At 41.4% G+C, this 27,448-nt stretch overlaps 1 protein-coding gene across 1 annotated transcript; it reads right to left on the bottom strand.

Moving 5' to 3' along the window:
• Positions 1-1,929: 1,929 nt before the first annotated feature.
• pole (polymerase (DNA directed), epsilon) lies at positions 1,930-19,627 on the bottom strand. The gene is made up of 48 exons (XM_046043335.1): positions 19,381-19,627; positions 19,115-19,250; positions 18,939-19,019; positions 18,755-18,799; positions 18,592-18,684; positions 18,229-18,383; positions 17,988-18,132; positions 17,814-17,894; positions 17,607-17,714; positions 17,395-17,505; positions 17,171-17,256; positions 16,953-17,072; positions 16,708-16,840; positions 16,502-16,615; positions 16,181-16,393; positions 15,990-16,097; positions 15,776-15,904; positions 15,582-15,684; positions 15,289-15,435; positions 15,042-15,187; positions 14,711-14,859; positions 14,469-14,561; positions 13,881-14,183; positions 13,568-13,763; positions 13,172-13,386; positions 12,176-12,278; positions 11,984-12,064; positions 11,781-11,903; positions 11,374-11,583; positions 11,075-11,287; positions 10,829-10,972; positions 10,577-10,717; positions 10,322-10,475; positions 9,967-10,073; positions 9,290-9,466; positions 8,731-8,954; positions 7,962-8,182; positions 7,620-7,824; positions 7,326-7,499; positions 6,750-6,875; positions 5,206-5,338; positions 4,889-5,090; positions 4,661-4,792; positions 4,307-4,500; positions 4,006-4,206; positions 3,795-3,920; positions 2,455-2,544; positions 1,930-2,336 (listed from the first exon to the last, which is right to left on the bottom strand). The coding sequence occupies exons 1-48, from the start codon at positions 19,446-19,448 to the stop codon at positions 2,214-2,216; spliced, it is 6,882 nt and encodes a 2,293-aa protein (XP_045899291.1). The 5' UTR covers positions 19,449-19,627; the 3' UTR covers positions 1,930-2,213.
• Between the last annotated feature and the right edge of the window lie 7,821 nt (positions 19,628-27,448).

The following is a 27,448-nucleotide window of genomic DNA, read 5'->3' as shown; positions in this document are numbered from 1 at the left end:
GGGGGGGGGGGGGGGGGGGGGGGGGGGGGGGGGGGGGGGGGGGGGGGGGGGTGGGAATCCTATAGCCACTATTCTGTTGTCTATTAGAGGTAGATATGTAGTCATTCAAAAGCTGTGTATTTGGTCTATTCTTGGGCTATGGTTAGACGTCTATTAACTTTTCACTGACAGCCCAAATTCAACCTTGTTTTAGCCTAGACCCATTTTCAATGTCTATTAGACGTCTATGTAGTCGTTCAATAGTGGTCTAATTGATGACTAGACTATTTTTGGACTATGGTTAGACGTCTACCAAACTTTCACTGACAGCTCAAATTCAGCCCTGTTTTAGCCTAGACGTCTGGGCTCTGTTTAGACGTCTATTAGACGTCTTTTAACCGTGAAATTGCTTGCTGGGACGCAACAGCTGCGGCATTCTCTCTACACTGTTTCGACCTGACCTTTGTTTTCTCCTGGAGGTGGAGGAATTTAGAAAGTTGTGTGGCGCTGAGTCAGGCCCCCAGCTGTTGCATGAATTATGCATAAAATTAATCCAGCCAGAGGGTCCGATCACAAATGGTTCACAGTGGGCCGGTAGTAGGCGTACTACACAACCCATTGTAGGTACCGGAGAGGGAGTGGGTCGATGGGGCGTACAGGGCCAGGCCGCGCTTCAGACGGTCGGTGATTGTTCCCTCTTGCTGGAGGAAGCCACACGTTCCAGTCTAATTGAGCACCGCGCTATGTTGATGCGCTGCGCAAGTTTAGGCTATATCATAATTTATATTTGGGCATGGGAAGTGTCAAGTCAGCTCAAGTCAAAAGGCTCAAGTCCAAGTGAAGTCACGAGTCATTGCTGTCAAAGTCGAGTCGCAAGTCTTCTTTCATTTTGTCAAGCCCAAGTCATGTGACTCGAGTCCACACCTCTGGTGTGTGGAGCTGTGTTATAATTGTTTCTATAACTATTCCGTTTATTGATGGTTGTGACGGCAATCATCAGCATTGCTGCGTTTGTCCTGTGGCAAATAAACAAAGCGTCATAAACACCTTCAATTTAACTGAAAACGCATGACTGTGTAAAGTCAGTGGTGAGATGACACCCCTCACCAACTCACTGACAAATATTATGCCTGCGCGGTCCGACCCCGTTTTATTAACTGCGCATCGTCAAATAATTCAGAAACATTCTTCCTCTCCTGAAAGATGCATGTCTCCACAGCGCCATCACAAGCCCCTACTGGCAGCTCCTAACCACTTGAGAGACCTCTGGAGCTGTCTTAAATAACTGGGAGAGTAAGAGTGATTCTTAACTTTAAGAAATTTGATAACTTGCTTTTATCCTTAAGTTTAAAAGTAGGAGTAAATTTCATGAATTCTCAGCACTTAAGACTAAAATGGCACTTTGAGAAGCTTGATAAATACAGGTGTGCCTAATTCTGCCTGCCTGCCAAGAATTGCACGCACCTTGTGGTTGATAACGGTCATTTATGATGAGAAAAGAGGTGGATGCAAATCTCAGCAGGTAGCCCACAAAATTTGATTTGCCGAATTATGCATCCACCTCTCAGCCTGCTTTAAAACTTAAAGACTCTCACTGAATGAAGATGTGAAGGTTCAGCTTTGCCTAATAATTGCAGCAAAAATAGAAAACAGAAAACCAAGATAAATTATCTTTACAATTGCCATACCACAGAAAAACTTAAGATAATTAATTGCAACTTGCAATAAAAGCAGCATCAGACTTGTCTTAGGCATTTCACTGCAAGTTGAGCAGACACATTAGGAGCCACGTGATAAATATGCTAGGCCAACATGTGATAGCTGAATGAAGGTCCCCAGAGTAGATAGCACTCTGGATGTTTGTGCTTTTTCCCCCCTTTGTGGCATACTTACAGTCCTTATGACAGCAATGAGTAAAATAACTGGGAAGTAAAAACATTCAGGGTCACATTTAAAACACTGTGAAAAATATTTATTAACAGTTAAAATCAGAAATTAACAAACTCATTTTATTAAGGCATAATAAAGACATCAAACATATCTACAGTCCACACATTTCTCTTCCAACCTGCCTCACCAGTGTCCTGATTGCACACCATCAAACGGAACAGAAACAGAAATCATCAAGTTTGATGAACAAGTGCACAAACTGGAAAATTTTCTAACCCAGATTGAAAAGTTGTTGCCACAGATGCAGCTGAGGGAGTGTTGGACCTGTGTGCCAGATGTCACATTCAGTGAGTGCTCTGGCTGATGTGTGGGCTCATAACAAACAGCCAGTCAATGGTCTCCTCCAGGAAGCTCATGTTGTAGTGGGACGCTATGTTCCGAAACACTGTGATCTGCTCAGAGAAGCTCTTTAAAATGGAAGAAAAAAAAAATATATATAAGCAGGCATGAGAACAATGTCAAATAGGAATGACTGTGTGCGGTCATCACTAAACTGAATGGTGCAATGTATTTGAGAGCAGGAACCTTGGCTGAGAAAGTGAGGTCAAAGTCTCCAGCACATCTGCAGTACAGGGGCATGTTCGCTTCCTTCACTCCTTTACATTTTGTGCACACCTAAAATCACACAAAGAGGTTCGAGCAGTGAGGCGGCTTTCAGGAAACAAATGTCTGAAAATGCTGCACAGACTGTTAAACCGCAGGTAATTCAAGTGAAGCAATGTTGTATGTTTGGACAAAGGCAGAGTTGATCTCTGGCTGTACCAACCTTCAGGTAGAATTTGTCATGAGGCAGCTGGGTGATAATTCTCCATGTTTTAATGAAAGTATTTCTTTGACAGATTCGTTTCACAAAGTACACATGCATTATCAGGTGTTGTATAACAGATGTGGGCCATTATTAAGCTCTTCAATAAACATTTTAAAGGTTAATTTGTTGAGACTGATAGTACCTACAGCAGTGGTCGGCAATAGGCGGCTCGCGGGTGATAATATCTGGCCCGTGGCCAGATTGCTTTGATAGCAGAAATATAAAAAATAAATACATTGATAACGGCTGGTGCTGAAATAGATCTCAGTCATGACAGCAACAGTTACTCACATAACCACTTCCTCTTAAGTGATTGTGCCTCTAAAATAAAAGCGTAAGAACATCTTTTCCAACAATGCTTCATGTCGAGTTTATTAAGAGCTTTTACTTTGAAGAGTTCTGAAGGACATTTCAAAAGAGTCTCTGGCGTGCTTGACACACCTCTGAAAAAGCTGTTCGTAAACGTGTGATTGGATTCCCCTGAATTTCCTCAGGGAAATGAAAATAAGTGTCCATAGGTTTATGAATGCGGCTCAAATGATGGAACACGCAGACACACTTTTGCACATGCTTTATGTGAGCATGTGCAAAAGTGTCCTTTTATTCAATTTGTTTAACAAGGGAGGAAAAAAATATCCGCAATAAAATGGAATTGATCTCACTATCTACCCATCAGGAGGCCCGCACAGTACCGACTGAGCTAAACGTGCACATGATTTCATGAGGTTTGACCACCATATAACGGCTTGGAAAAATTTGGCCCGATTGCCAGACTTATTTGCCGACCCCTGACCTACAGTATAAGGTACTGCCCTACCCACCTAACAGAAGAGATTTCCTGTTGTAATATTTAGTTTTGTTCAAAACTGTTGTCTTTTGTATTTCTTAGCATTTTGCTTTTATTTAATAGTGACAGTAGAGATACAGAGAGGGAACATGGGGAGACAGGAAGGTGACATACAACAAAGACATTACCACTAGGACACAGGAACACAACCAAAATGGTCAGTTTTTTCGGATGTTTTATCTATTCCGTATAAAAAATGTTTTTACTCACCAGGTCCTGGAGTGTGTAGCTCATCAGTTTCTTCTGCAGAGCTTCCACCAGAGCCATCTCAATAGACTCAGTCTCATACTGCGCCTGGCAGTTGGAGCAGAACCACTGAGGCAAAACTGATCCATCCTGTGGGGAGGAAAACACAGTTTATTATTATTTATAGGAGTAATAACAGTGTTGTTATTAAGCCTATCAATGCTGCGCCTCTCACTTGCGCCACAGACGGATCCTTGCAGAGGTCGAGGTCACGGCAAAAATTGCAATGGTGGCAGATGACCTCAGGCAGGATGTAGGAGTTACAGGGGTCTCGGAACTGGGCTTCCTCTGAAAACTCCCCAACGTCCACGAGACGCAGAAGGTCTCTTTTTAGCTTGTTCACCTGGTTCACTATGTTGGCATCCAGTGAAAGGACCTGAATAGACACACGATGAAATTAAGAAGATGGAACTGCTGCAGCAACCGTTGCAACACTTGAAAAGAGCTTTGTAAGTTAATATACTTGCGTGATATACCTGGCAGACATATTTGATAAACTCCAGTGCTGGGTTGTTGAGTGGCAGGTGGGATCCAGGCAGCACGGGGAACATCTCTGAGGGCTGGGTCACATTCCTGGTACCAGTCACCTTTTTCTGGATTTTTTGAGTGATAGTGAAAAAGTTCTGTGTCAGCTCGCTGGACACATATTCCTGGGAGAAGGAGATCATTCCTGTGGGAGAGAGTTAAAAAAATAAAATAAAATCACCACATCTGGGAGGAAATCTATCGAAATACGTGAAGACTAACAGACTGTGGTGACGCTAATTGGTATAATGTGAAGTTCTTGAGAAAAACAAGGGAGCTCCTTAGTAAATTAATCAGCATCTTACCAGGAAGAGCGCTCAAGTCCCCCACTGCAAGCTGGGAAGCCTGGCTGCCTCCACGTCTCTTGATTGGTGTTGCACCAGGAGCATTACGTCTCAGCTCCTCTTTCATGCTGTGGTACACCGCCGCAATGTAGGCTGGTGTGGAAAGTGTGTGTGTGTGTAAGAGTTAGCAGAGAGAAAAGGCAAGAAAAGGAAAGAAAACATCTATTTTTTTTTTTTTTTTTTTTTTACCGGAGACAGTCATAAGGAAGTATTTCTGACAGGAGGCAGTTTGGGGCAGATACTGCATGATGTTCCAGTTGCTCTCGATCAGCTCCTCCACCTCATCCGTCTCTCCATCACCATCATCTTCCTCTGCTTCGTCATCTTCTTCATCCTCGCTGCCCTCCTCATCTCCCTCCCCTCGCCTGTTTTTCTTCTGTTTGGTTCCTTCCTAAAAAAATAATAATAACAACCATGGAGGAGGTATAAGCTCTGCTTTTGTGTTTCCTTCTGCTGCTTTAATCAATGCAAATAAATTGTGAGGCAGAAGTTGCTGTTTGAATTACCTCTCCATACAAGACACTGGAGGGCAGTTTGCCCTTCACGCCGCCGCAGTTGGCCGGATCCATCCACAGCAGGAACTCCCAGCATCGGGAGAAAGAGATGGACAAAGAGTGAAAGATTTCTCTGGAGTGGATGCTACAGGAGAAACAGTACAAGAGGTGACTTTATAGTTGTTACAGTAAGTTACGAGAAAACTTGCTAACAGTGTTGGGCAGTAAGGTAATAATATTACAGTAACTAGTTGTGTAACAAATTACTATTTGCAAAACAGTTATATTATTACAGTTACTAACCCAGTAATGCTGTGTTTGGATTGGAGAATGAGGGAGTTCTTTCGACAGCTTTAAGTAATGACATTATTATGTCACAGTCTAAGATGCAAAGAACATTGTCGTCTGTTGACTTTGTGTGCAAACAGTTCTACATCATATTTATTGAAGCTACTAAAGTAGCACAGCAACGTGAAACTGGCCGCTACTGCCAGTGATGCTTGGGCTCGTTGGAAGCGAGTGGCACTAAGCAACGTTGTATGTTTTGTAAAAATACCGAATACTGCTCTTATAAATATTTAAATAAGGATTTACTTGCTTTATTTTTTTATTTCAGCTGGTGTCGTTAAAAAATGTTGTTTTGTAAAAAAAAAACAAAAACAAAACAACACACTCCTTGCTGCTGTTATGAATATGGTATTGGTTTAAAAAGTCAGGAGAGATTGCTTTGTTTGGGGAGAAGGGGTAATAGTGGAAGTAATATAGTTACTTTATCACCCAGTAATAAGTAAAGTAATTATTACTTTTTTAAGGAGTAATAAGTAACTAGTAACTTGTTACAATTTCTGAGTAACTTGTCCAACAGTGCTTGCTAATACCTTGAGGCTAATAATGTGATATCATTGGAATGAATACTATACTTTCAAAAAATATTTAAACACAGGAAGTAATTTCTGTTATTTTGTTGTTTGACTCAGAAACACCCCTTGAATGCCAGAAAAACATTTGGCGGTAGCCATAACGATATTACATTAAACAAACTCCCATAAGATGTTTTCTTTTTACTTTACGATGTTCGACAAATTGGCCAAACTTTTACATTTAATTTTTCCTTCCATTAGTCTAATTGGTGGTTCTCTTTTAAGTGTGCTTTATAGAATTCACTTCCCATGATGGATCACAACATCATCTCTGGCAAACATCTAACTGCTCTAATGGGTAATTGTGTTTTTCTTTGCAGATTCTAGTGTTGTGGCTCTTTTTTCACACCACTGAAGACAAACAGATACATATACTCTTATTGGCTCAGCAGTCTGTTCAGATACAGTCGTTTTTAATACAGATACCTTTGTTTTACACTCATCTTCTTCTTATATATCTTATACGTGGATGTAGGTATGAATGTTTCAAATATTTTTTGACCATAGTTTTATATTTATTAATAATATTATTTATATCAAATTGCATAAATGAAGAGATAACATTGCTTTACAATGCAAAGGTATATACACACATTCTCTCTAGGAGGTGTGACCCGCAGAGAGGAAATGTCTGACCTGTTGGTGATGTATTCTACGTAGCCAATGGCATCATCTATCCTCCGTTTTTTAGTACACAAGATGATCCTGTTGAAGTTTCCGTACACCACGGTGGAGCCGAGACGTTTGAACTCTGAAATCAACCTGAACGCAGAATGGAGACAATGATTAATAAAAGAAGATGACACTGTTGCTGGTATGCATTTCAAAAGGTGGGCATCATGGCTTAATGAGAAAAATCACACCCAACAGGGATCATACATTTAATCCAAGTCAAAATCAGATATCAATAATATTTGAACCAAAAACAGCACAGATGATGTTTTGACCAATGCAAATAAAAACAAAAAGTCTGATTACGCTCATTATTATATTTAGTTACAGCTACTTTTCATCAGGCACTTTGATGAGCGCAGTGACACGTAGCCGATTTCCAAAAAAAAAAAAGTCCTTAGAGAGGCTGACAACCAGTCCATATAAGGGCATAGACACTGATGACACAACTGTTACTCTCATAAACAACTGGGAGATTTTAACATCATTTCAAAACAAAGCTTTTAAGACTAAATAAACGATGGATTATGTGTCACTCACTGCAGAAACACCTTCTTCATCATGTTGAGCAGGGTGCGGTGCAGTGCAGGGTCATAGAGCAGAGAGCTGGGGGAGCGCAGCCAGCGGTAAAAGTGCATCACCTGGTTGTCTGCATACACATTGTGGTACTGTGTGATCTCTCTGACCCATCCAACCACCATGCTCTTCAGGATCCTGCTCATACAACACAGAGCAAACAATAAATTAAACATGACATGCTTCCTTAAATGAGACACAATGAGAAGCATCATGTAACAAAAAGCCAAAGTTTCTGCACTACAGATGTTTACACACCTGAATGTGTTGGAGCAGAGCGCAGTCTCATCATAGCTAGCAAGAGCGCTGGCTCCCTGGTTTCCTGACATCATGTCCTCCAACGAGGCCTGCTGGATCACATCAAAACTGACACCCAGACTAGCTCCGCCCTCCATGTCATTGACGTGCTGTGACTGGAGGATGGTGTTCACCGCCAGGCTCTGCAGGTCCAACTCCACACACACTGAAGAAAACAGAAACAAGATCATCTATAAATACAGAGAAAGACACTGGACCATAAAGCAACTGGACACAAAAATGTTCAGTTGCTTTATGGTCTTTCTTGGATGCAGATTAAGTGCATTCCTGGTGATGGAGTACCTGTGGAATAGCATCCTTGAGCATTGATCTCCACAGAGCCCCGGTCATCACTTTCCATGACCAGACGACTGTCATCAGCCTCTTTTCCTCCGAGGTCGGGCCTGGCTGTGGGTGAAAGCCACAGCAGGTGGTTGTGTTTCCGTAGATGTCTTGCCAGGAACAAGTCTGAGCCAAAGATGGACACATCCTGAGGCAAGTTCCCCACAGGTAAGTGGTAATACCTGAAAGTGAGAGATATAAGAATTTAAATCTGAATGCTGTCAACAAATATTACTAATTGGAAATACACTTGTTTTAGAGACTACAGCAGAGTAGTGAGCATGTCAGGGGTTGTTGGTAGAGCTGGGCAATAAAACAACATAATTTTCCTCAATATCAATATAATAAATGTTCAATATATCGTCAATAACTATTTGCTTTAATTCATTTGAATAACAGACAAATTAGCCTTTAATTTTTCTATAAAAAATTTATTTTGTTGAGGAAAAGGGACTGAAGAAATTTGTTGAAAAATATTTTATCATAATAGTTTTGAATGCTCTACCTCAGATTTGTTAAGTGAGCCACTGTTTGGCTTAAAGTGTTTGTCACATTCTGACCATAAAGAAAAGTTTAAAAGTTTAAATAATGATTTGACATTTACCGTGATAATTATTGATATTGAATGATATGAAATGTTTTTGGCCATATCGCCCAGTCCTAGTTGTTGGTAGAGGCCTCTGACTCAAACAAGGGATTAAAATAACACTTTTCAGTGTTTACTACCTACCTGGCCATGTCGAAAGCTTGTGAAAGGCAGCTGTCCAGGTTGAGGTAGTGGCGGATCATGCGCCGGGCACCGTGGCGTTGCCAGTCCAGCACATTATAGTTGATCTCATCAACCACATGCACGGGAACAACTGGAAACTCCTCAAGTACTGGCATCCCCGCTGCCAACCGCCGCAACTCCCAGTTTGACTGCACAGCGATGAGGGTGGGCCCACGACGCTCCTCCTATAAACGGCAAAAGACAACCTATTTAGTCACATGAACATAACTAGTAATATGTTGGCGTACGTAACTACTGGAAGATAATTAGGTATTTAAGGCTAGGATAAGGAATTTATTTCAGAAGCATTTTCTGTTATATTTGTTAAAATGATTTTTACATCTTCACCGAAACCAATAAATTAAATGCTCCAACACAAAAATGAAAGAAAAAAAAAAAAAAAAAAAACTGTGTCTGTAGCAGAACTGTAATAAGCACGGCCTTCTATGCCTACCTGCCTGTCTGTGGTTGGATACTTTCAAAATTTAGCCATCTATCGCTCACTCCAGTTTATTTTTACCTTGTAGTTTAGTAGTATGCGTTGCAGTGCGCGGTAAATAGCCTTTGCGTCGTTTTCCGCTCGGACCTCAAAGTTGTGTTTCTCTGGAGGCAGGAGCTCCTCAGTCGTCTTTTCCAGGAGAGCAGTGCGTTCAGCTGTGTAGAGGTTACCAAGGTTGGGCATCTGGTTGCTTCGGACCTTTGGAGAAAAAATAAAGATCAACCTTGAGGGTTGTTCTCTGCCAGCTGGGAAGGGATGCATCAGCATTGAGGGGGGCAAGTGAAAAACAACAACAAAAAAAGTTCTCTAAGAAACCAAAAGGGAAGTTAGATTGCACTCTACAATTACTGTGCTTTCAGACCAAAAGCAAAGCGAGCGTTCGGGGCGGTGAGTTTACATACAAAGTCTATGCAAAGACGTATAGAGCTGTGATTTCCTGTCGGGTGGTGCGAAAGGGACGGTGCCGGCGACGCGAAGGTCTTCGCATGAGTTGAAAATTTCCAACTCGAGCGAATTTTCGCGGGTTCTAATCGCCTTCGCGCGTTGTGTGTGAACACTTGCAGTCGAACGTACTCACGCAAGGAAAACGCTGTGAGGATTAAATTCGCGTTTGATCTGAAAGCACCATTAGGCTTTCAAGATCAAGTCACAACACCAACACAATGGCAGTGGAACAAATAGAGTTGTATTGTTCTTACTGTGTCCAGGACAAAGATGCTGGCTTTGCGCTGAGAGGGGATGAACAGGCCAAACAGAGCCTTGTGACCCTGGCTGTGATGATACAAGTACATGTGGCGAACACTCCCTGAGAAGAGAACATTCATTTAGAAGGTGTTCTATCCAACATCTCATGAGCAGTATCCCATGATATCACAAATACACGCTGTGTTACACTGAATAGTTACACTGACTCAGCTAAAAATATAAACCCTAACCTTGCATAATTTTAGGTTAGAGGGAAAGCACATGCTAGATAAGACAAACAAACAAACAAATCATCTCTAATCATTGTGAAATCAATTCAAGATGTCCCATGTGTGAGATGGAGCTTACCAGGTTCCAGGTAGCTGAACTGGGCCAGAGACCTCATCTCCAGATTCTCCAGGTCAAAAGTGTCCGCCTCTCTGCCAGCCAGATCCCTCACAACATGTTTATTGACCATACACACACAACCGAGCTGCACCAGTGCACGAAACAGCAATGGGACCTGAAAGAGATTACATTAATGCTGCATTCTGACACGCTGTACACACACAAGAGCATCACGAGTGACGTTATGAAAGAGTAGTAGTAGAGTATGAGTGATACCTGTGTTTCATAGACCCCTTCAATGTCTGGGGCTGAAAGGTCAGCGTTGATCTCATTGATGTGCTCCTGATACATGTCCTCTGGTACACAGTACTCATAAAGGTAGTACACCACGTTGGAGCGAGGCAGCATGCGGTTCACCTGAAGCCAAAACAATTTGTTAAAATATATTTGGTAACGATAACACTTGATTTTAAATCATTTATAGTGACTGCAATGCTTTATTATTTTTTTACTGTATCTTCTTATTGCCTTTTTGTATGTGGCTCCCTCTTCCTGTTTTGGGACTTTCTGATTGACATAAAAGACACGCGGGATGTTGAGCTTCATGCAGTGGAGGTCATTTCCAATCACAGCCCACAACTTGTACAGACCAGGGTGATTAGTCTCTGCAATCTGGGGGGCAGCAAACAGGACACCGCATGAGACAGGATTAGATGATTAGATTTTCTTTGGATTTTGTTAACTGACTTGAGGATGACAAGAGGGTTGAACCACCTGCACGATTTGCCATGGCATGTCCAGGATGCTGCGTGCTGTTCTGCGGAGGAAGCTTCCCAGGCCTGTGATAGGGCCATCTCTGATCACCCCTCCCCCTACAGGTTGAGCTTCACCATCCAGCAGCTTTCGCCTTTTCTTCCTCTCCTTCCTCTGCCTCAGTTGCAGCTCCCACTTCTTCTTATGGTAACGTAGCCACACTAGACGCTCCTCCTGTATACAGACTCAGCGGTTAAAACTAGAGCCAATACAAATGTTTTCACAGGGGCAACACTTTGTGCTTGTTGCTGCTGGCTTACCCGTGTGTTACCCGCAGGTGGGGGTGGCCCGAGGATCTCTCTCCAGGACTGAGTGAGCTCGACATCCTGAGACTCCACCTGGCTGTCCTCTCCCTGAGAAGCCCGCTTCCGCTTGGTGCTGATGAGGATGGCTGGCTGCAAAGGTCTGGCTGGCATCCCAAAGTCCTCCATGTCCACGGCTTGGCCTGCTACAAGAGGCTGATGGGCCACCTGAGAGAGAGGATGGCATTTAGATGAGGGGAAGGGGGGAAATGCACAAATGGACAGCAGGGTGGGTTAGTGATTGGAGACATCCCAAGTGTTTCTGACTAAAGCAGAGAATCTCTAAACTGAGTCCAGTGGTGAGAGCAGAGGAAACTTTCTGTGCTGGTAGTTTGACAGGCCATTTTGCTGTGAGGTGAACAAACCTGTCTCTTGCCCTCACTGGTGAATAGCTCACTGATTTTCTTTTGCTTGTAGATATCATTTTTCTCCAGGAGTTTCTTGTGAAGCCAGTCAGGATGCCTTACTCTGGGTACCGGATTCTTCACCTGATGATGAACACAAACAATAAAATTTTATCTGTAAATCAACCTATGACAGAGAGGCCGATTAAATGGGCAATTTTTACCTGCTGAAGAGCTGCAGGGATGGTGATAATTTTCTGGATAGCACTACCCAACCTCTCGATGTAATAACTCCAATCAAGGATCTGAATAGGCCCACAAAAGACATTTTAATGTCAGTGGGAGCACACACGCAAATTCACACAGAAAACACAAGGTTATGTCTGAGTGCATAAAATGTTTGCTTAAAAACTCACAGAGCGGATGTCCAAGTCGTGGAGGCTGGGCATCTTCAGCCACTTACGAAGGAAGTGTTTCTTCACACTGGGCTCTGCCTGGAAGATGGCCAGAGGAATAGCTCTGATGGAGACAAACGCAAATCAGTCAGTGTTGAACTCAGGGCTTTTACTGCTGGTAATATTATGCTTGTTCGCCACAAACATTAAACATTGGAAAACAACTCTGACATAATTTTATTTGGTCCTGCTAATACCAGAAAATCTATCACATCATCAAGTTTTTTTTATGTTTTTTTGTCATTTTGGCCCTTTATTTGACAACTTACAGAGTAGATAAGGAGGAGATGATGAGATGGGGAATGACATGCAACAAAGCATAATGCATAAAACTGGGGACACTGCAGTAACATGGTTTGGATCTTTACATCAACGGCACCAGAAGCCTCAAAGTCAGTGTATAGCACGTAGTTTTATGTGTAGCATAACAGTATTGAAAGTTATAAATATTTTTTTACTGCTCATCAGCATACTTGTCTTAAGGTTCTTCACTTGAGCAGGGATCCTTCTTTTTCATGCATTTCTGATGAGACCTCATCTTTAAATACTGTGTCTTTTGGAAACTTGGTTACCCCCACAATTCCAACATCTTAAAAAGGTGTGGGGGGAGGTTGACGCTGTTTTATCAGACATTCACCTTTAGGAGCATACTGACGCCTTTACGGAATACTCACACTGCTTGGCTTTGAACTCAAAGTGTCAATATGGGTTTCCCTAACGTGATTACTAATTATTATAAACTTAATCATTTATACAGTATCTATACACTTGATCAGATATATTATCTATAAACTTAATCATTTATACAGTATCTATACACACATGGTTTAGCAGTGATGTCAACGGAGCTACACGTGAAGCCCTAGGCTATGAAATAGTCAAATGCTGGGTTTGTGTGTAAAGCAGGCTGGATCCTGCCCCGCCGCTGTCACAGAGTTAAAAAAGCTGGTGTCCCACCTTTCTGTGACAGGCGAACCCTCTGGTTTTCGGGAGATGACGTAGCGACAGCTCAGACCAGCATCCTTCACCATTTGGTCTCCCAAGAACTCAGCCAGTCTCTTCGCTGTGCTGATGGATGTGGACTTCTGCGCTCCGTAGTCCTCCAGCTTTCTGGACATTGAACGATTCTCTGAGATCAGTTCAAACAGCTCTGCATCCGGCATGTTGGCAGCCTGAAAAACCAGTGAAATAAAATCAATCTGCTTTTTTGTGAAGGTGTTAAAGGTTTTGACTGAGCTTTTGCCACAAATTATTGTATTTTAAAATACCTACTAATAAAACATACCTGATGTAAAATGTAAATATCTTGTAATACTAGATGCAGTTTTATACAATTTGATCACAGGTTTTTACCTTGCTGTACAGAACGTCCAGCCAATAGTCAGCCACTTTGGCCACCGAGGCGTAAACCTCCTCCAGAGTGGTACCTTTGAGGAAAGCCTCAAACACTGATGACTGAAAAATCTTAATGAGCTGGAGCTCTCCTCTTCTCTTCACTTCAAAACCCTTAAGCTCAGCCAGAGAGCCATCCTCATTGAACACAGCGTACCTAAAATGAACAGGGAAACCTTAAATCATCATCATAACCACTGTATTTTTAAATGAACATTGCTAGGGAGCTGCTAGCAAATCCATCCAATCGACCAAAAACCCATTGTTGCTGTACCTTTTCTTCAGCTTCTTCCCTTCCTCTTTCGATGCAGGCAGGATCATGGCCAGGTACGGTCCGTCAACCTCAAAGAAGATACTGTTCTCTGACCTGATGTTGTAAGTGAGTGACGCGGGGTCGACCAGCTCGTGATACTGATCGTTGGTGAATCCCTCCTTCACCAAGATGTTCAGCATGGCCCCTGGGTAAGAGATGGTCACCTTAGGCTTCTTCTCATTTGTGGTTTTCACCACAAAGTTCTCAGGAAAGGTGTTGGGGAGGACACACCAGATACCGTCAGTGTCCAACTCAAGGGGTCTCCTGGGGCGTAGAGAAGTAGAAGGGAAAGATGTGTGAGAAATCTCTTCATACAGTAAATTAGCAATTTGGTTGATTACTTTCTTCTGCAGGGAAATGTAATCTTGGAAGCAAGATAAAAAAAACTGACTGTTCAGGAGCTGGATACAAGCCCAAATCTGATGAAACATTGTTAAACAAGGCACTGGATCCCTGCCAGCTAAATCTTTCCAGAGTCGGAGGTGAACTCGCACTGACCAAAAAGGTAATTTCTGAAATTAGGTATCACATTATCAACATGACCCTCACCCGATTTGTTCGATGAGCTCTCTGGCCTGAGTGATGATGTTGGCTCCGGTGTAGCACACAATGCCAGCCATCTCCATGGAGTACCAACGCGCCCTATTGGAAACACAAAGACAGCACAGACAACATCAGCTCGAGAGTGCTACTGATTTCACCAGCAGCAAAAAGCGCAAGAGCTCATGCAACAGTGCAAGTAAGAGGATATTTGATGATTTGAATGATAAAAACTGTGGTTCGACTCCTACCCTTTCCTCATGACGTAGCCGTAGAAAGAATTGAGAATACACTTGTGAGCCAGCTGAAGAGAATCATATAGGATCTCCATGTTCTTGCAGCGCTTTATGTCAGCAGCATCTCCGCTGTCCTGAGCTGCAGACAGTTTCTTCTTCCACACCTTAAGCAAAGGTCGCACAAGAAACTAGCACTTTACAGCAAGTAATTTTGATGGGCAAGAAATATTTCAAGTGTAATGTGCAATTACAAATTAATGAGTGTATGATGGATGAACATTAATTGTATCTTTAAATTATATGGAAATATGTATTGAATTGAAAATAGTGTACAATATAGGGATACCTTGTGGAGTCCTTTGAATTCGTAACGCCGATCTCTGAAAGCTCTCACGGTGTCGACATAGAAGGAGTTTTCTCTCTGACAGATGGTGGTGACTCGCTCCTCCAGTCTGGTGACGTGTGTCTTCTTATAGGCCTTCTTACAGTAGTCTGAGACAAAGGAAAGACGGGTTGAACTACGCTTTGACAGTCAGTCATTTAGAAAGTAACCAACCTCTAAGGAGCCAAATAATAAATAATCAATAAAGTACCTGCCAGACGTTTCTTCTCGTGTTTGGCCTGCTCCTCCCTGTTGAGAGTGTGGAAAGCCCGAGGTGGACCGTTGGGGAAAAATGGCGGGAACTTCTCAGACTCCAGCTGCTGCTGGATGCGGTGGAACTCACTTCGGCTGGCGGGCACTGCACAGAGGGGAAAAAGTTTAGAATTTGTATTCAACCCCACATAAACACTGTAGAAGCAATGTTGGCAGCACCTACGGGTTTACAGGAGTCTACCTTTCTATTTGTCATATCCATAAGAACACACTTATACAGCATTAACTTACTTATTTCCCCTCTCCACTGCCAGGCCATCCTCCTCTGGCAGGTGGCACCAGGCTTGTTAAAGTCACAGGCAGCACAAGTGGCCTCATCAACCATAGCGGATGGCTGTCAAAGTAGAAGATAAAGTATTTGATGCTTTTTCTATACATTTCTATACATTTTATCCCATGCATTTTTCTTATGACTTCTCTGTTACCTGCAGGCGGTTGGTGAGGATGATATTGGGGTACATCGCCCCAACGTCCAGATGGTAGATGAGGGGGCATTCAATCCTGTTTGGAACCTCTTTCAGCGAATTCAGTTTCTTTTTGATCTCATCGCAAACCTGAGAAAATACCAGAGACCTTTTATAACGTCAAGCTGAGACTGTTCAGAACAATTACACAAACTGGAAAGAAAAGTCAACATACCTCATTAAAGTTGGTGACTTGCTCTAAAGGGATTTTCTCCTCTTCCTCGATGGCATGACGCATAGTTCTCTCAACTCTTTGCATCAGGAAGTCAAACGCAGCTGGGTTCTGTCAACACACCAGAACAAACTGTCTAAAGCTAGAAACAAAAACCATTGAAAGCAAAGAACCAGCTGCAAGGTGAACTGTACCATTTTGAAACGGCAGGGGATGTCACTGCGGAACACTCCGGACTCCAGCGCCTCCACGTGGCCGCCCACGTAGGTCTCAGAGTCCATGACGTGGCCGTCGTCCGTCAGTTTGTTGAAGACCTGCTCCTGCTTGTTGGGGAAGACGATGTTTGCGTGGAAGGCCTGCACCATGAGCAGAGCTTCACACAGAGTCCCAGAACCTTTACGCAGCACCTGGTAACAGATGGACAATGCAAGAAAAGAAATGAATAATAAAAAAAAAACATGTTAAATTTTTCAGGGCTTTCAGTCTTATTTTATAATCGCACACAATCGACCGACCTCATCAGGCTCCATGGGGATGATGGTGCACAGAGCGAAGATGAAGGGGTGAACATATTTCATGTACAGGTAATATGTGGCCACGGCATCTGACACCGAGTAGGTGGCTAAAGTCTAACAGAAAAGAAAAAGTCAACAAATCTGCTCATTCAAACAACCAAATTCTTTATTTTCTGAGCTGTAAATACTGAAGTCCATTTCTGTACCTGTGGCTCCTCTGTTGCCATGCGGCACATCTCCTCTGGGTCCAGCTCCACTGGGTCATAGCCCAATTTAGCCTTTGCTGCTGCCTTCAGATTATGACTTCCCACCGGCAGGTAGCTGTCTCTCTTTACCCACCTAACACAGAGGAGAGTTAATTAATCAATCTCAAATGAACCCTTACCCACCCCTAAGTGCATATACGTAAACCACGCTGATATCGTTTTAACAACGTCAGAGGTGTACAAACCTTAAGCAATCCATGTGGATGGCTTGACTGGATTTGTACTCTCCCTGGTTATCCTTCTGGAAACCAATCTCCCTGTGCATGCTCAGTCCATGGAGGGCAGCCCGAGTCTCAATAAAAGGCCTTGAAAGAGTGGAAAAAAAGTGAGAGAGGTGACAGGTAAACATCACAGTATATGAGTTAACTAATGTAATCATTTTAAAGAAACGGCAACAGCTCACCAGTCAAAGAAGTCTCCATTGTAGGTCACAAAGATGTTTGGTTTGGTTTCCTGAACGTGATCGAACCACCTCTGAATGAGGGCCGCCTGCACCCAAAGTCAGGTTGCCACATGTTATTACACTGATGCAACCACAGCGCATTACATTTAGATGCTGAAAAATACTTTCAAGCGCTGCACTTTTTATTTACACTGCCATAAATCTAATGTTATGCAGCTATGTACCTCATCAGCCTCATTGAAAACAGTGAAAGGACCTTCATATTCAGGCTTGGGAGTGAACTCAAAATCTTCAATATCCTCAGAGACAATCTCTCTGTTTGTGATCAGAAATCCCTTTAAAAAAAAGAAAACAAAAAAAGTAAAGCTGACACACAAATACAATGCAACAAAAGAACAAGTAGATATTCATAACTTGTGAAGGAAATACAACTCACCTGTCCGTCGATCATGTAGGAGATCATCATAATCTGATCGCTCTCTGCGTCCGGGAATTTCAGCGGGAGCTTGGTGGTCTCTATATCGAAAGCCAGAACAACAGGGTCCTGAAAAAACAAACAAACGAGAAAACGACGCTTCATTGAAGTCAAACATGAACCTAAACGAATGACCACACTGCAACATAATCAACAAAAGCCTCATACCGGTCGCTCCACAAGATCATCTCTCCGTACAATCTCGGGTGGGTAAGTGCTGCCTCTGTATCGAACATTATACCAGTGAGCCTGAGAAATAAAGACAGTAAATATTAGAACAGCAAGCACGTATAGATCGTAAAGGACCTGTAAAACACTGGGACAACAGAAATCCAACTTTACCACATGGATCTTGAGGTCTATGGACAATCGCACATGATAGGGCACATCGTACTCTCTCATGTCCACTATGTTGTCTAACTGGTCTGAAATGCTCTTTGACATCCCATCTTCATCTGCTGAGGTCACATTGCCACCCGATAAGGCGCTGTAAAAACCAACAAATGTTAAAAGATCTACATAACACTGGAAATAACAGGGTAAACCTCATTAGAAACTAATGGGATTGGTGGTTTGGCAGTACCTTGATAACATTGAGGTGTAGGCGTCATTGGACTGCTCCCTCTCTCTGTTCTTGCGTACCACAGGGGAGATCTCACGCTTGACCTTGATGAGTTCATCCACGGTGTTGAAAGACAGCTTGATGTAGTTTCTCTTCAGTCCAACTAGATGGTTCGGCTGGGGAGAACAAGCCAAGACAGTGCAGCATGTTGTTTAGTGTTGCTGATATGCAGTTTTACAACCACACAATGGCTAATACCGCCATATACTGCAGCTTAAATAGTAAAATAATGTGTTGTTTTTTGAAGAAATGTGGCTTTTATTTTTGTTATATAATATGAAACACTTAAATGCTGTCAAAGGATGCTAAAAACAAAACTCTCACCAGGTCTAGGTCCTCTTTTGGCATCATCTCAAGCTTCGCCACCTTTCCTTGGAACTTCTTCGACAAGTATGAGATTACCTCTCTCTCGCAGTTCTGGAAATAAAGTTATCTTTAAGAAAGGAGTTTAAATGACGTGAGAACCAAATAACAGGCACTGACTTACCTTTTTGGTGGCGACATAAAAATATGGCTGGAAGGGGAGGGCCACCTGTAGAGAGAATAGATATAAAGGGGATATTTAGGGGCATATTTTTCAAGTATGTTATTAAATAATGATAAATAACGCCTGTGCAGGACTCGGTGTGTCACAGCTGGTAACCACTGGGCTTTTTCCCCTCCCCACATACCTTAAACCTGCTTCCGTCCTCCTGTATGAAATAGTAGTCCACGGCACTGATCATCCTCTTGTCTTCATCCAGGATCTCTGTCTGGAAGCAGAAAATGGGCATACAGTGTCACTTTTCATATCGCTTTTTCTCCAGGACAGAGTGAAAATCTCAAACATGACACTGCGCAGAAGTACAGGATGCATGTTGATCAGCCAGCCTGTTTTCTCCCCCGGCTCCTTCATCCTGTCGAAGCCGAACCGCGCGTCCATCTCGTCGGTGAACTGGCTGCGCTCCAGCCGCTTGACGGCAGACATGGAGGATCCATCGTCCCTGGTTCAAACACACATAACAACTAACAATAAGTTAATGGCTTCCTTCTGTCACCTGCTTATCTGCTTAACGCGTGTAAAGAGTAACTGAAAGCAAGCATGCAGTTTGTCTGCGATGTGAAACAACTCACTGGTTTTCCTGATCTCCTCCACTTTGTCCTCGGTCCGCTTTGAACCGTCCACTGTTTTGCAGAACCATTTTCTATCGTCGTCCGCCGGCTACAACTCAGAGAAATAAAACTCCCCGCCCCGTTTTTCAAAGTCTGCTAGCAAAGCCGCATTTGAAATACCTTTGGAAGTTATTTTAAAGAGTTGCCCTGCACTTTCTCTGTCCCTGTCGCTGTCACTGACTCGGCTTGTGTTTTCTTATTTTGGCGCGTTCCTGAAGTTGCCGCGAGAGCAGCGCTGCGAGGCGGAAGAACAAAGATCGTTTATTAAAAAAAGCTGAATCACTCCTTCCGAAATCTCTGCACCGCATCCCGGTCTGTGAGGCCGTTAACCACCACAGCACTGTCAGTCGTGTTGACTCTGGTGTAGGACGTATTCAGACCTTTTATACAGATATACTTCTTCTTTCCTTTACCCAGTTAAGTAAAAACACTCACTTTACTGGTTATGTAAAGTCGTTCACTGATGTTCACAAATGTTTACCAATGTTGGTAAAAATTAAATGTAAATTGTAAATGTAGCCTAAAAGTAAAAATGCAGAAAAATGGCCACTGTGACTGTTACGATATTATTATATAGCCTATTCAGACCAGGTTGAAATGCTAATGGTATGGATTCTCTTCACTTGCATTACACAATGGGAGTGTTGTATATTATACACACTGGAATATGTATGGAGAAGAAAGATTCAAACAGTAGGCTAAGTTACATATAGCACAGAGGTAAATCATTATTTTGGCCAGATGATCTGTATTATGACATTTCTGATGTGTTTGTTTCCGGACCCAGCCGCTGTCCTCTCCGGACGGAGCGTTTCTATTTGAACCCGCGCAGCTTTTCTAGCATTTACTGTACTGGCTTAGCAGCCAGGAAACTCACAGACCAATCGCATGTGCTCCAATCGTCTCATGTGATGCTGCTCAGCCAATCAAATCTGTGCATTCCAACAGGCATTGCGAGTCCGTGAGTGAGATACACCGGATATGTTTTGGAAAGACACAGGGAGCGAGGAGGCGAAAGGGAAAAGAGAATTCACATGGCTTTTAATCAAGAATGTACAGACTCTTACATGTACATTCCTCCCACGGGCAGTTCAAAACCAAAATCTCTCATAGATCTCCGATGCTAACTGGCAGGACAAACTAGAGCTCATGTCTCTCACTGAAGAAGAGAAAGTAGGAGTGGTAACTCTGTAAGAAAGAGAAGAGGAGGCATTATAGCTGTTGATTTGTTATGAAGTGTTTAGTGTTAATTTAAAAAATGGTTAAGACTGCACGTCATCACTTCAAGCTACACTTTTTATGATTTTTTTTTCTGAAATTAAGCACTTTATTTTAGTTTACTTAAATTTAGAATTTATTATTAGAGTATTTATTATTTATTATATCTCCAGTTTGATGTGAAAACTGAATATTGTTGAAATATTGTCAGTTGTTGACTAAAAACATATGTTGATACAACCATACGCTATAGCCCTGAATGATAACACAAGTTAGTCATTATGATGTTCCGGACCTTTGCTTCGGGAAATTTTCTCTAACTGGACCTCTTTGAATTCTAATTGAATATCCCTGCTCTACACCAACGACTGCACCTCAGGAGACCCGTCTGTCAAACTCCTGATGTCGCTGACGACACAACGGTCATTGGCCTCATCCGGGACGGTGACGAGTCGGCCTACAGACGGGAGGTTGATCAGCTGGCTCTCTGGTGCGGTCAGAACAACCTGGAGCTTAACATGCTCAAAACTGTGGAGATGATCGTGGACTTCAGGAAGAGCCCCCCCCCACTCTGACCCCCCATCACCATACTCAACAGCCCTGTGTCTGCTGTGGAATCCTTCAGGTTTCCGGGATCCACTATATCCCAGGACCTGAAGTGGGAGCCGAACACGGACACCATCATCAAGAAGGCCCAGCAGAGGATGTACTTCCTGCGTCAGCTCAGGAAGCTCAACCTGCCTGAGGAGCTGCTGATCCAGTTCTACACAGCCGTCATCCAGTCTGTTCTCTGCACCTCCATCACTGTCTGGTTTGGATCTGCCACCATAAAGGACAGGGACAGACTACAACGTACAGTCAGGACTACAGAAAAAATCATCGGTGCCAACCTGCCCTCCATTCAGGACTTATACATTTCCAGAGTCAGGAAACATCACTGCATATCCATCTCACCCTGGACACAACCTGTTCCAGCTCCTCCCCTCTGGTAGGCGCTACAGAGCACTGTACGCCAAAACCAACAGACACAGAAGCAGTTTCTTCCCACAAGCCATCACTCTGATGAACAGCTGATTTGTGACTCACAGTGTCAGGAACAATTCCTGTGCAATAACCCAGTAACTCTGTCTCTAATCAGTCACCTGTTTACTGGTTTCCACTTGTTATTTATTTATTCACCGTTCTCTATTTCAGTGCTGTTCATACTATGTCATTGTATATACTGTATACCAATACACCTACCTCAGATCATAAGGTTTTTTTTGCACTATGCACACTGTGTACATGTATGTGTACCTGTATATCATATCCACCTTCAACATGTACATAATGAGAATAGTTTACTCCTGCATCCTTTGCACTCTGATCACTGCACATATTTGTCAATATGTCTATATTGTTTTGTTCATAATGTGTATATTAGTGTTGTCTATACTGTAGTTTGTGTCTGATTTTATTTTATTATTATTTTATTATTGTGTTATGGTATTTTTGTATGAGTAAGCACATCATGAGCAATGTACAATCCTGAGTCAAATTCCTCGTATGTGTACACATACTTGGCAATAAAGCTGATTCTGATTCTGACTTCTGTCAAAGTGGTGTCTTTAGCACACATCTTACAATACTGGTACCCACCCAAATAGCTATTGAATGAATTATCTTTATTCTTGGACTACACTGAAAAAAATCATAGACCCATTTAGTTATGTCAACTTACTTCTTCTTTTTAACTCAAATAGCTCTGACAAGTTTTGGATTTTGAACTCAACTGTATGAGTTTTAGAAATTAAACTTGCATTAATTCATTGTGTTGACTTTTTGACACTTTTGTCGTGTTGATTGAACTTACGTATGTAAGTTATCAGTTGAACAAAAGGCTAGAGTACGAGGATTGCCTAGGTGCTGCGTCTTTTGAGTTTGAGAAAAACATATATATAATCAACTAATTATTAGGGTTTAGCAAGTACTTGGTTGAAACGAGTATCCGGTACAGATACTTTTTATGAGTATCATCAGAGTAAAATGTGTCAATATCTGTTTTGTTATAAACTATAAATATATGAATCTTTAAAAAAAAAAATCATTTACTATTCTCTGAAGCTCTCTGAAGCTCAATTCTGAGGCTGTTCAGTAAATGGTTTTCTAATAAATATAGCAAGTTCTGATAGAAATTTCAGGCTTAAATAACTTCCTGTTAATACCGCCCACTTATAGATTAAGCCATCCCTGCTAATTATACACTGCAGATAAGTCATATATTCAAATTCCAACCACACCGGTGGAAAGGGTTCCAGACAACAGCCTTAAGGCCCTTTCAGAAAGGAGGTGATATCTGCTGCTATTTTGAACTTTGACTGCGGCGTGCACAGGTGAACCAGCAAACTTCCCTGCCCCGTCACAAGTCATTGAAGATAATAGCACAGTGGTGCTGTTGTTGTGGTCTGTCTTCAAGGCCCTTTATACATGTAAACTGAAACGAATTTGGAATTTAAATCCCTTAACTTGAAATGGAAAGTAGTGTTAAGTTGCTTTAACTTGAAACTATGAGTTAGAATAACTCAAACTTGTTCATTTAACTAGCATTGGGACAACTGTAGTTATATCCACTTTATGAACTTAAATTATGAGTTCAAACAAAGGCAATCTTTAAGTTGAGTTATCTGAACTTAAAAATGTGAGTTGAAAGGGTGTAGAATTGTATGTTTGTTAGACAAGTGAAAGCAAGTTTCCTTGAATGGACAATGTAATATAGATAGTTGTTTTAACTCACAGTATTAAGTTCAAACAATAAATTTTCATTAATTAAACAAATTGTATAACGTAACATCATGAGTTGAAACAAAGCTTTTCTTAAAGTTGAGTTTACTCACATTTTTAAGGCAGCAATTGAACTTAAGTTTTTAAGTTGAACCACCTAGATAATTTTTTACAGTGTACAGTAATCATGTTATAGTAAAGAACATACCTGATCATGGGCACTGCCCTTTCTTTCTCACATCTGCTTGTGACCACCAGGTTGGTGAGGGTCTCTTACTGCTTTTCCTTATTTTGTTAGAGGAGAGGCAGGCTTTCCCACGGCCATGCACATTTGCAGAGCACTTGTAATTAATCATTTTTCAACAGTTGCATAAAAGGGTCTAGCTATCTGTTTATATCACATCAATAAACAGCAATTGCAATGATTATTTTCAGACTTTCAGCCTTACTTGGCCTCATGGAGATGAGCATCACTAATTAATGCTGGCACCACTGGGGTCATCCAAGACCCTCACATCAGAACTGGGGGACGTGGTATACAGGACGTGGTATACAATTACATACCAGGGTATATACAGGAATCCTAAGGTATAATTCAATACCTTTTAAGACCCTTTTCAAGACTTTTTCAAAATATTTCAAGACTGCCATGCCACTTTGAGCTGTAACAGGTTAAACACACCTTTAAAAGGGGCAGTGTGGACATTTTTCTTTTGGAATTTAATTATATTTATAACATTTTTATCGCCTATACTTGACCAGGTTGTAACCTCACCTAAAAACTGAGGCATTCACCAACTTTCTTAAGTTGCCTATAACAGCCTGAATAGGCCTATGTGAAGGACTGGTCGGATTTCCTGCAAAGATCCATTTTCTTAAACAGGCTGTGACATTTATGTGCACAACATTACTGCAAATGATATGAAACAGTGCGATTTTGTGTTTTAGTTGGTTCAAACTAGATACTGTTAGCTTGCCTGCAAATGCAGACCAGTTGATAACTACCTGACATAGCTGTTATTTATTTTCAGGCATAAATGTGGAAAGGGTGTACTGTTGGTTACAATCTGAAACCTTCTTACTAGAAGCCACTAAAACTACACAAGGCACATTTAACTTACATTTACTACACTGTAACAAACTGTTGTAAAATAACGGGACATTTTGTACAGTAACGCACCGTTATTTGTAAATACAGTTGAATACTGTCAATGTTGATGCCTTTGAAAAACATATTAACAGCAAGCTACTGTACAATGTCATGGTATAATACAGTATTTTTTGTTTTGTTGCTTGAGTCCGCCCGTAACTCATCTGATCACGTCATGTTGCTTCACGTCACACCACCTCATTTAGCCCGTGGTCAACTTACATAAATTAAAAAATACGAGTTTAGCATTATAGAGTAGTGATTTTAATCAACATAATAGGAAGGATAATAAAGAGATGAAGAACTGAGAACAATTTTCACCCGGATACTAGCCCTGGCAGCACTGAAGTGGACGAAGGAGATCACCACCAGGTGCTTTCTTCCATGCCTAAGCCTGCACACTGTTATCCATCCTGCTCTTGTGGCTTACTTAACAAGGTAATTTCAATCTTATCAAAGTCAGCATTAACCAGTTATGACATTGTGTGTTGATTTTATCAAATATAAAAGACAAAAGCATAACAAAGTGAAACTTACTTCTTGACATTAGCCTACTTTGTGTTAACCCATGTTGCAAGCATACATGGACACAAAATATAGAGCCTAAACAAAGTTTCAGAAGCTGCATATACTGTATACATTTACTAGTTAAATGCTAAAATATAGATAATAGATATATAGAGCGTTATTAGGTTGCTCTCACATCTGCCAATAAAGGTCATTCAAATTTGAATTTGATATCAAAAGAGGGTGATAGAGAGGAGGGCTTCACTGCGCTTGCCTGTGAGGTCTGAACCGAGGATAATGCATGCATATCTGAAGTTTTTTAACAATAGACACCATGGTTGAAAAAATCCGAAGTACAGTCTTAAAGGACCAATATATAATATATTTACTGTACTAAATCACAAAATAACCATGATATGTCAGATTTAGGAAACATGCTAAGTTGAAACACTGACTTCTATGACAACAATACTATAGCCAGTATTTCCTCTTTTGAAATTATCTAAAGTGGAATGTCTAATGTGAGAGGATTACATATTGAGTGCAAATAATCTTTACTTAGCACACCTAATTTCTTTTATGCTTTCTCTGTTTTAGGCACTTCAACGGTATCAACCCTAAGAGGGGAACAAAGGCCAGCCAGAGGAAGGTGAAAATAAATCTCCTGGACTTTGAGTGAGGCTTTATGTACACACAGGAGATGTGTTGTGGAAACAAATGAAAGCCCTCAAACAACCAGATCATCATGAGGTCATTTTAAGGTAACATGTCTGAGCATTGCGTTCTGTTCAGTATAGCTGAGTCCTATTGTTTGAGTTGAGTACTGTTAGTTCCAGGTTTGTTTTTTCACACGCTTTCTATTGCACGTCATGATCATAACTTATGGATACTGAAGGCAGGGTACAGTTTTAAGTATGGTATCCAAGTTGTTGAAAGATTGTTGAGGATCTGCTTGAGATGATTAATTGTTGTTATGGATTGTATTTTACAAGAATTACGTTACTGTAAATTTGTCAACTACTGAAGGTGTATGAAGCAGTGGCTTTAATAAATAATGTTACAAGGCCGTCATAGTTCAAGAAAATAATTTAACTGATTATAGGATACATGGACTAGGCTAGTATAGCATATTGAGAACCTGTTCAGAAATTGCGTTTTAATGAATTATATTTTACAAAAATGTACTTATTTTAAAATTTGTAATTTAGTTTTTTTGATAGCGCATTGACTTTAATAAATGCCACATGTTGTAAGGCCATCTCTTGTCTGATCCATTTATATGCTAGAAATTTTGAGGTATTTTTATTTTGAAATGTAAAATGTTTAAATCATTAGCTTACAGCAGTGTTATACTGTAAAACCAAACAAACAGTATTATACTATAATGCTTATATTCAACACAGCACATTACTGTAATATTTTTTACAGTAATAAACTGTTGTTATTGATTACAGTAGTTACACTGTAAAATAACAGTTTCATGCTGGCAACTGTAGCTGTCAGTATTTTACTGGCAGCTACATTATACTTTATTTTACAAAATTTGTTACAGTGTATATATTCATTTTGAGACTGTAAAACTAGACAATCTTTTTTTTTTGTGATAAATTTCATCGACCACTTGACCAATACAACAGGCCAGAAAAAAAAAAAACTAAAATAATAAAATAGGCCAGAAGGGAACAAAGCTCAAGAGAATAAACTGAGTGATGGAAAACTTTAGTAGTGTAGGCAGTGTAGCACAGACATTTGCGATGAACAGCTGCTGTCTGCGGCATCCTGGCTCTGGCTAAATCTGTCTACTGCAGAGGCTCCATCCACAACTTGGAGGAGGAACTAGTATGACTATTAGTATTTTGTTATAACATGAAGTTAAGAGTATATTGTTAATAAAATAGTAAACTCTTAGTTTGATATTAATATATAAATTATGGTTCTATATTCATTATAATTTCATATAATAGTACAGTGTATAGCTTACCGCTATTATATTAATTCCAGCTACAGCTGTTTCAGTTTGGGGTTGTTTCGTATTCATTAACTTTGTGCCAGAAAAACGCTCTGGTAGTTAGTCCCTAAATTTAATTTTAAGTAGGCTACTAACTCGTCAATAATCATAACCATTTATGCAGAACTAAGAGTTCAACATTTGGAAAGTTTGCTGCAGCACATCAAACATTTTTTTAATGTCACTGTTACAGCTTGGGCTGTATGGCTGCTTGGGAGGTGTGTTCTCTCTTTGCAGGGGGGCGTGGTAGCTGGCTCGGCACCTGGCTCTCCTCCACACCTGCAGCAGATCAACTCATCACCGCTGTGCTCTTAAGCTCCAGCTTCCTGGAGGGCCGGTGCCAGATTGTTTTTCGCCATCCGTGACCTCCGCTGCCATGTGCCCCC

The sequence above is a fragment of the Micropterus dolomieu genome, unplaced genomic scaffold (assembly GCF_021292245.1).
Source record: "Micropterus dolomieu isolate WLL.071019.BEF.003 ecotype Adirondacks unplaced genomic scaffold, ASM2129224v1 scaffold_210, whole genome shotgun sequence".
In the NCBI taxonomy this organism is placed as follows: domain Eukaryota; kingdom Metazoa; phylum Chordata; class Actinopteri; order Centrarchiformes; family Centrarchidae; genus Micropterus; species Micropterus dolomieu.
Note: the sequence above shows the minus strand (reverse complement) of the source record. Positions and strands in the feature narration are given on the sequence as shown.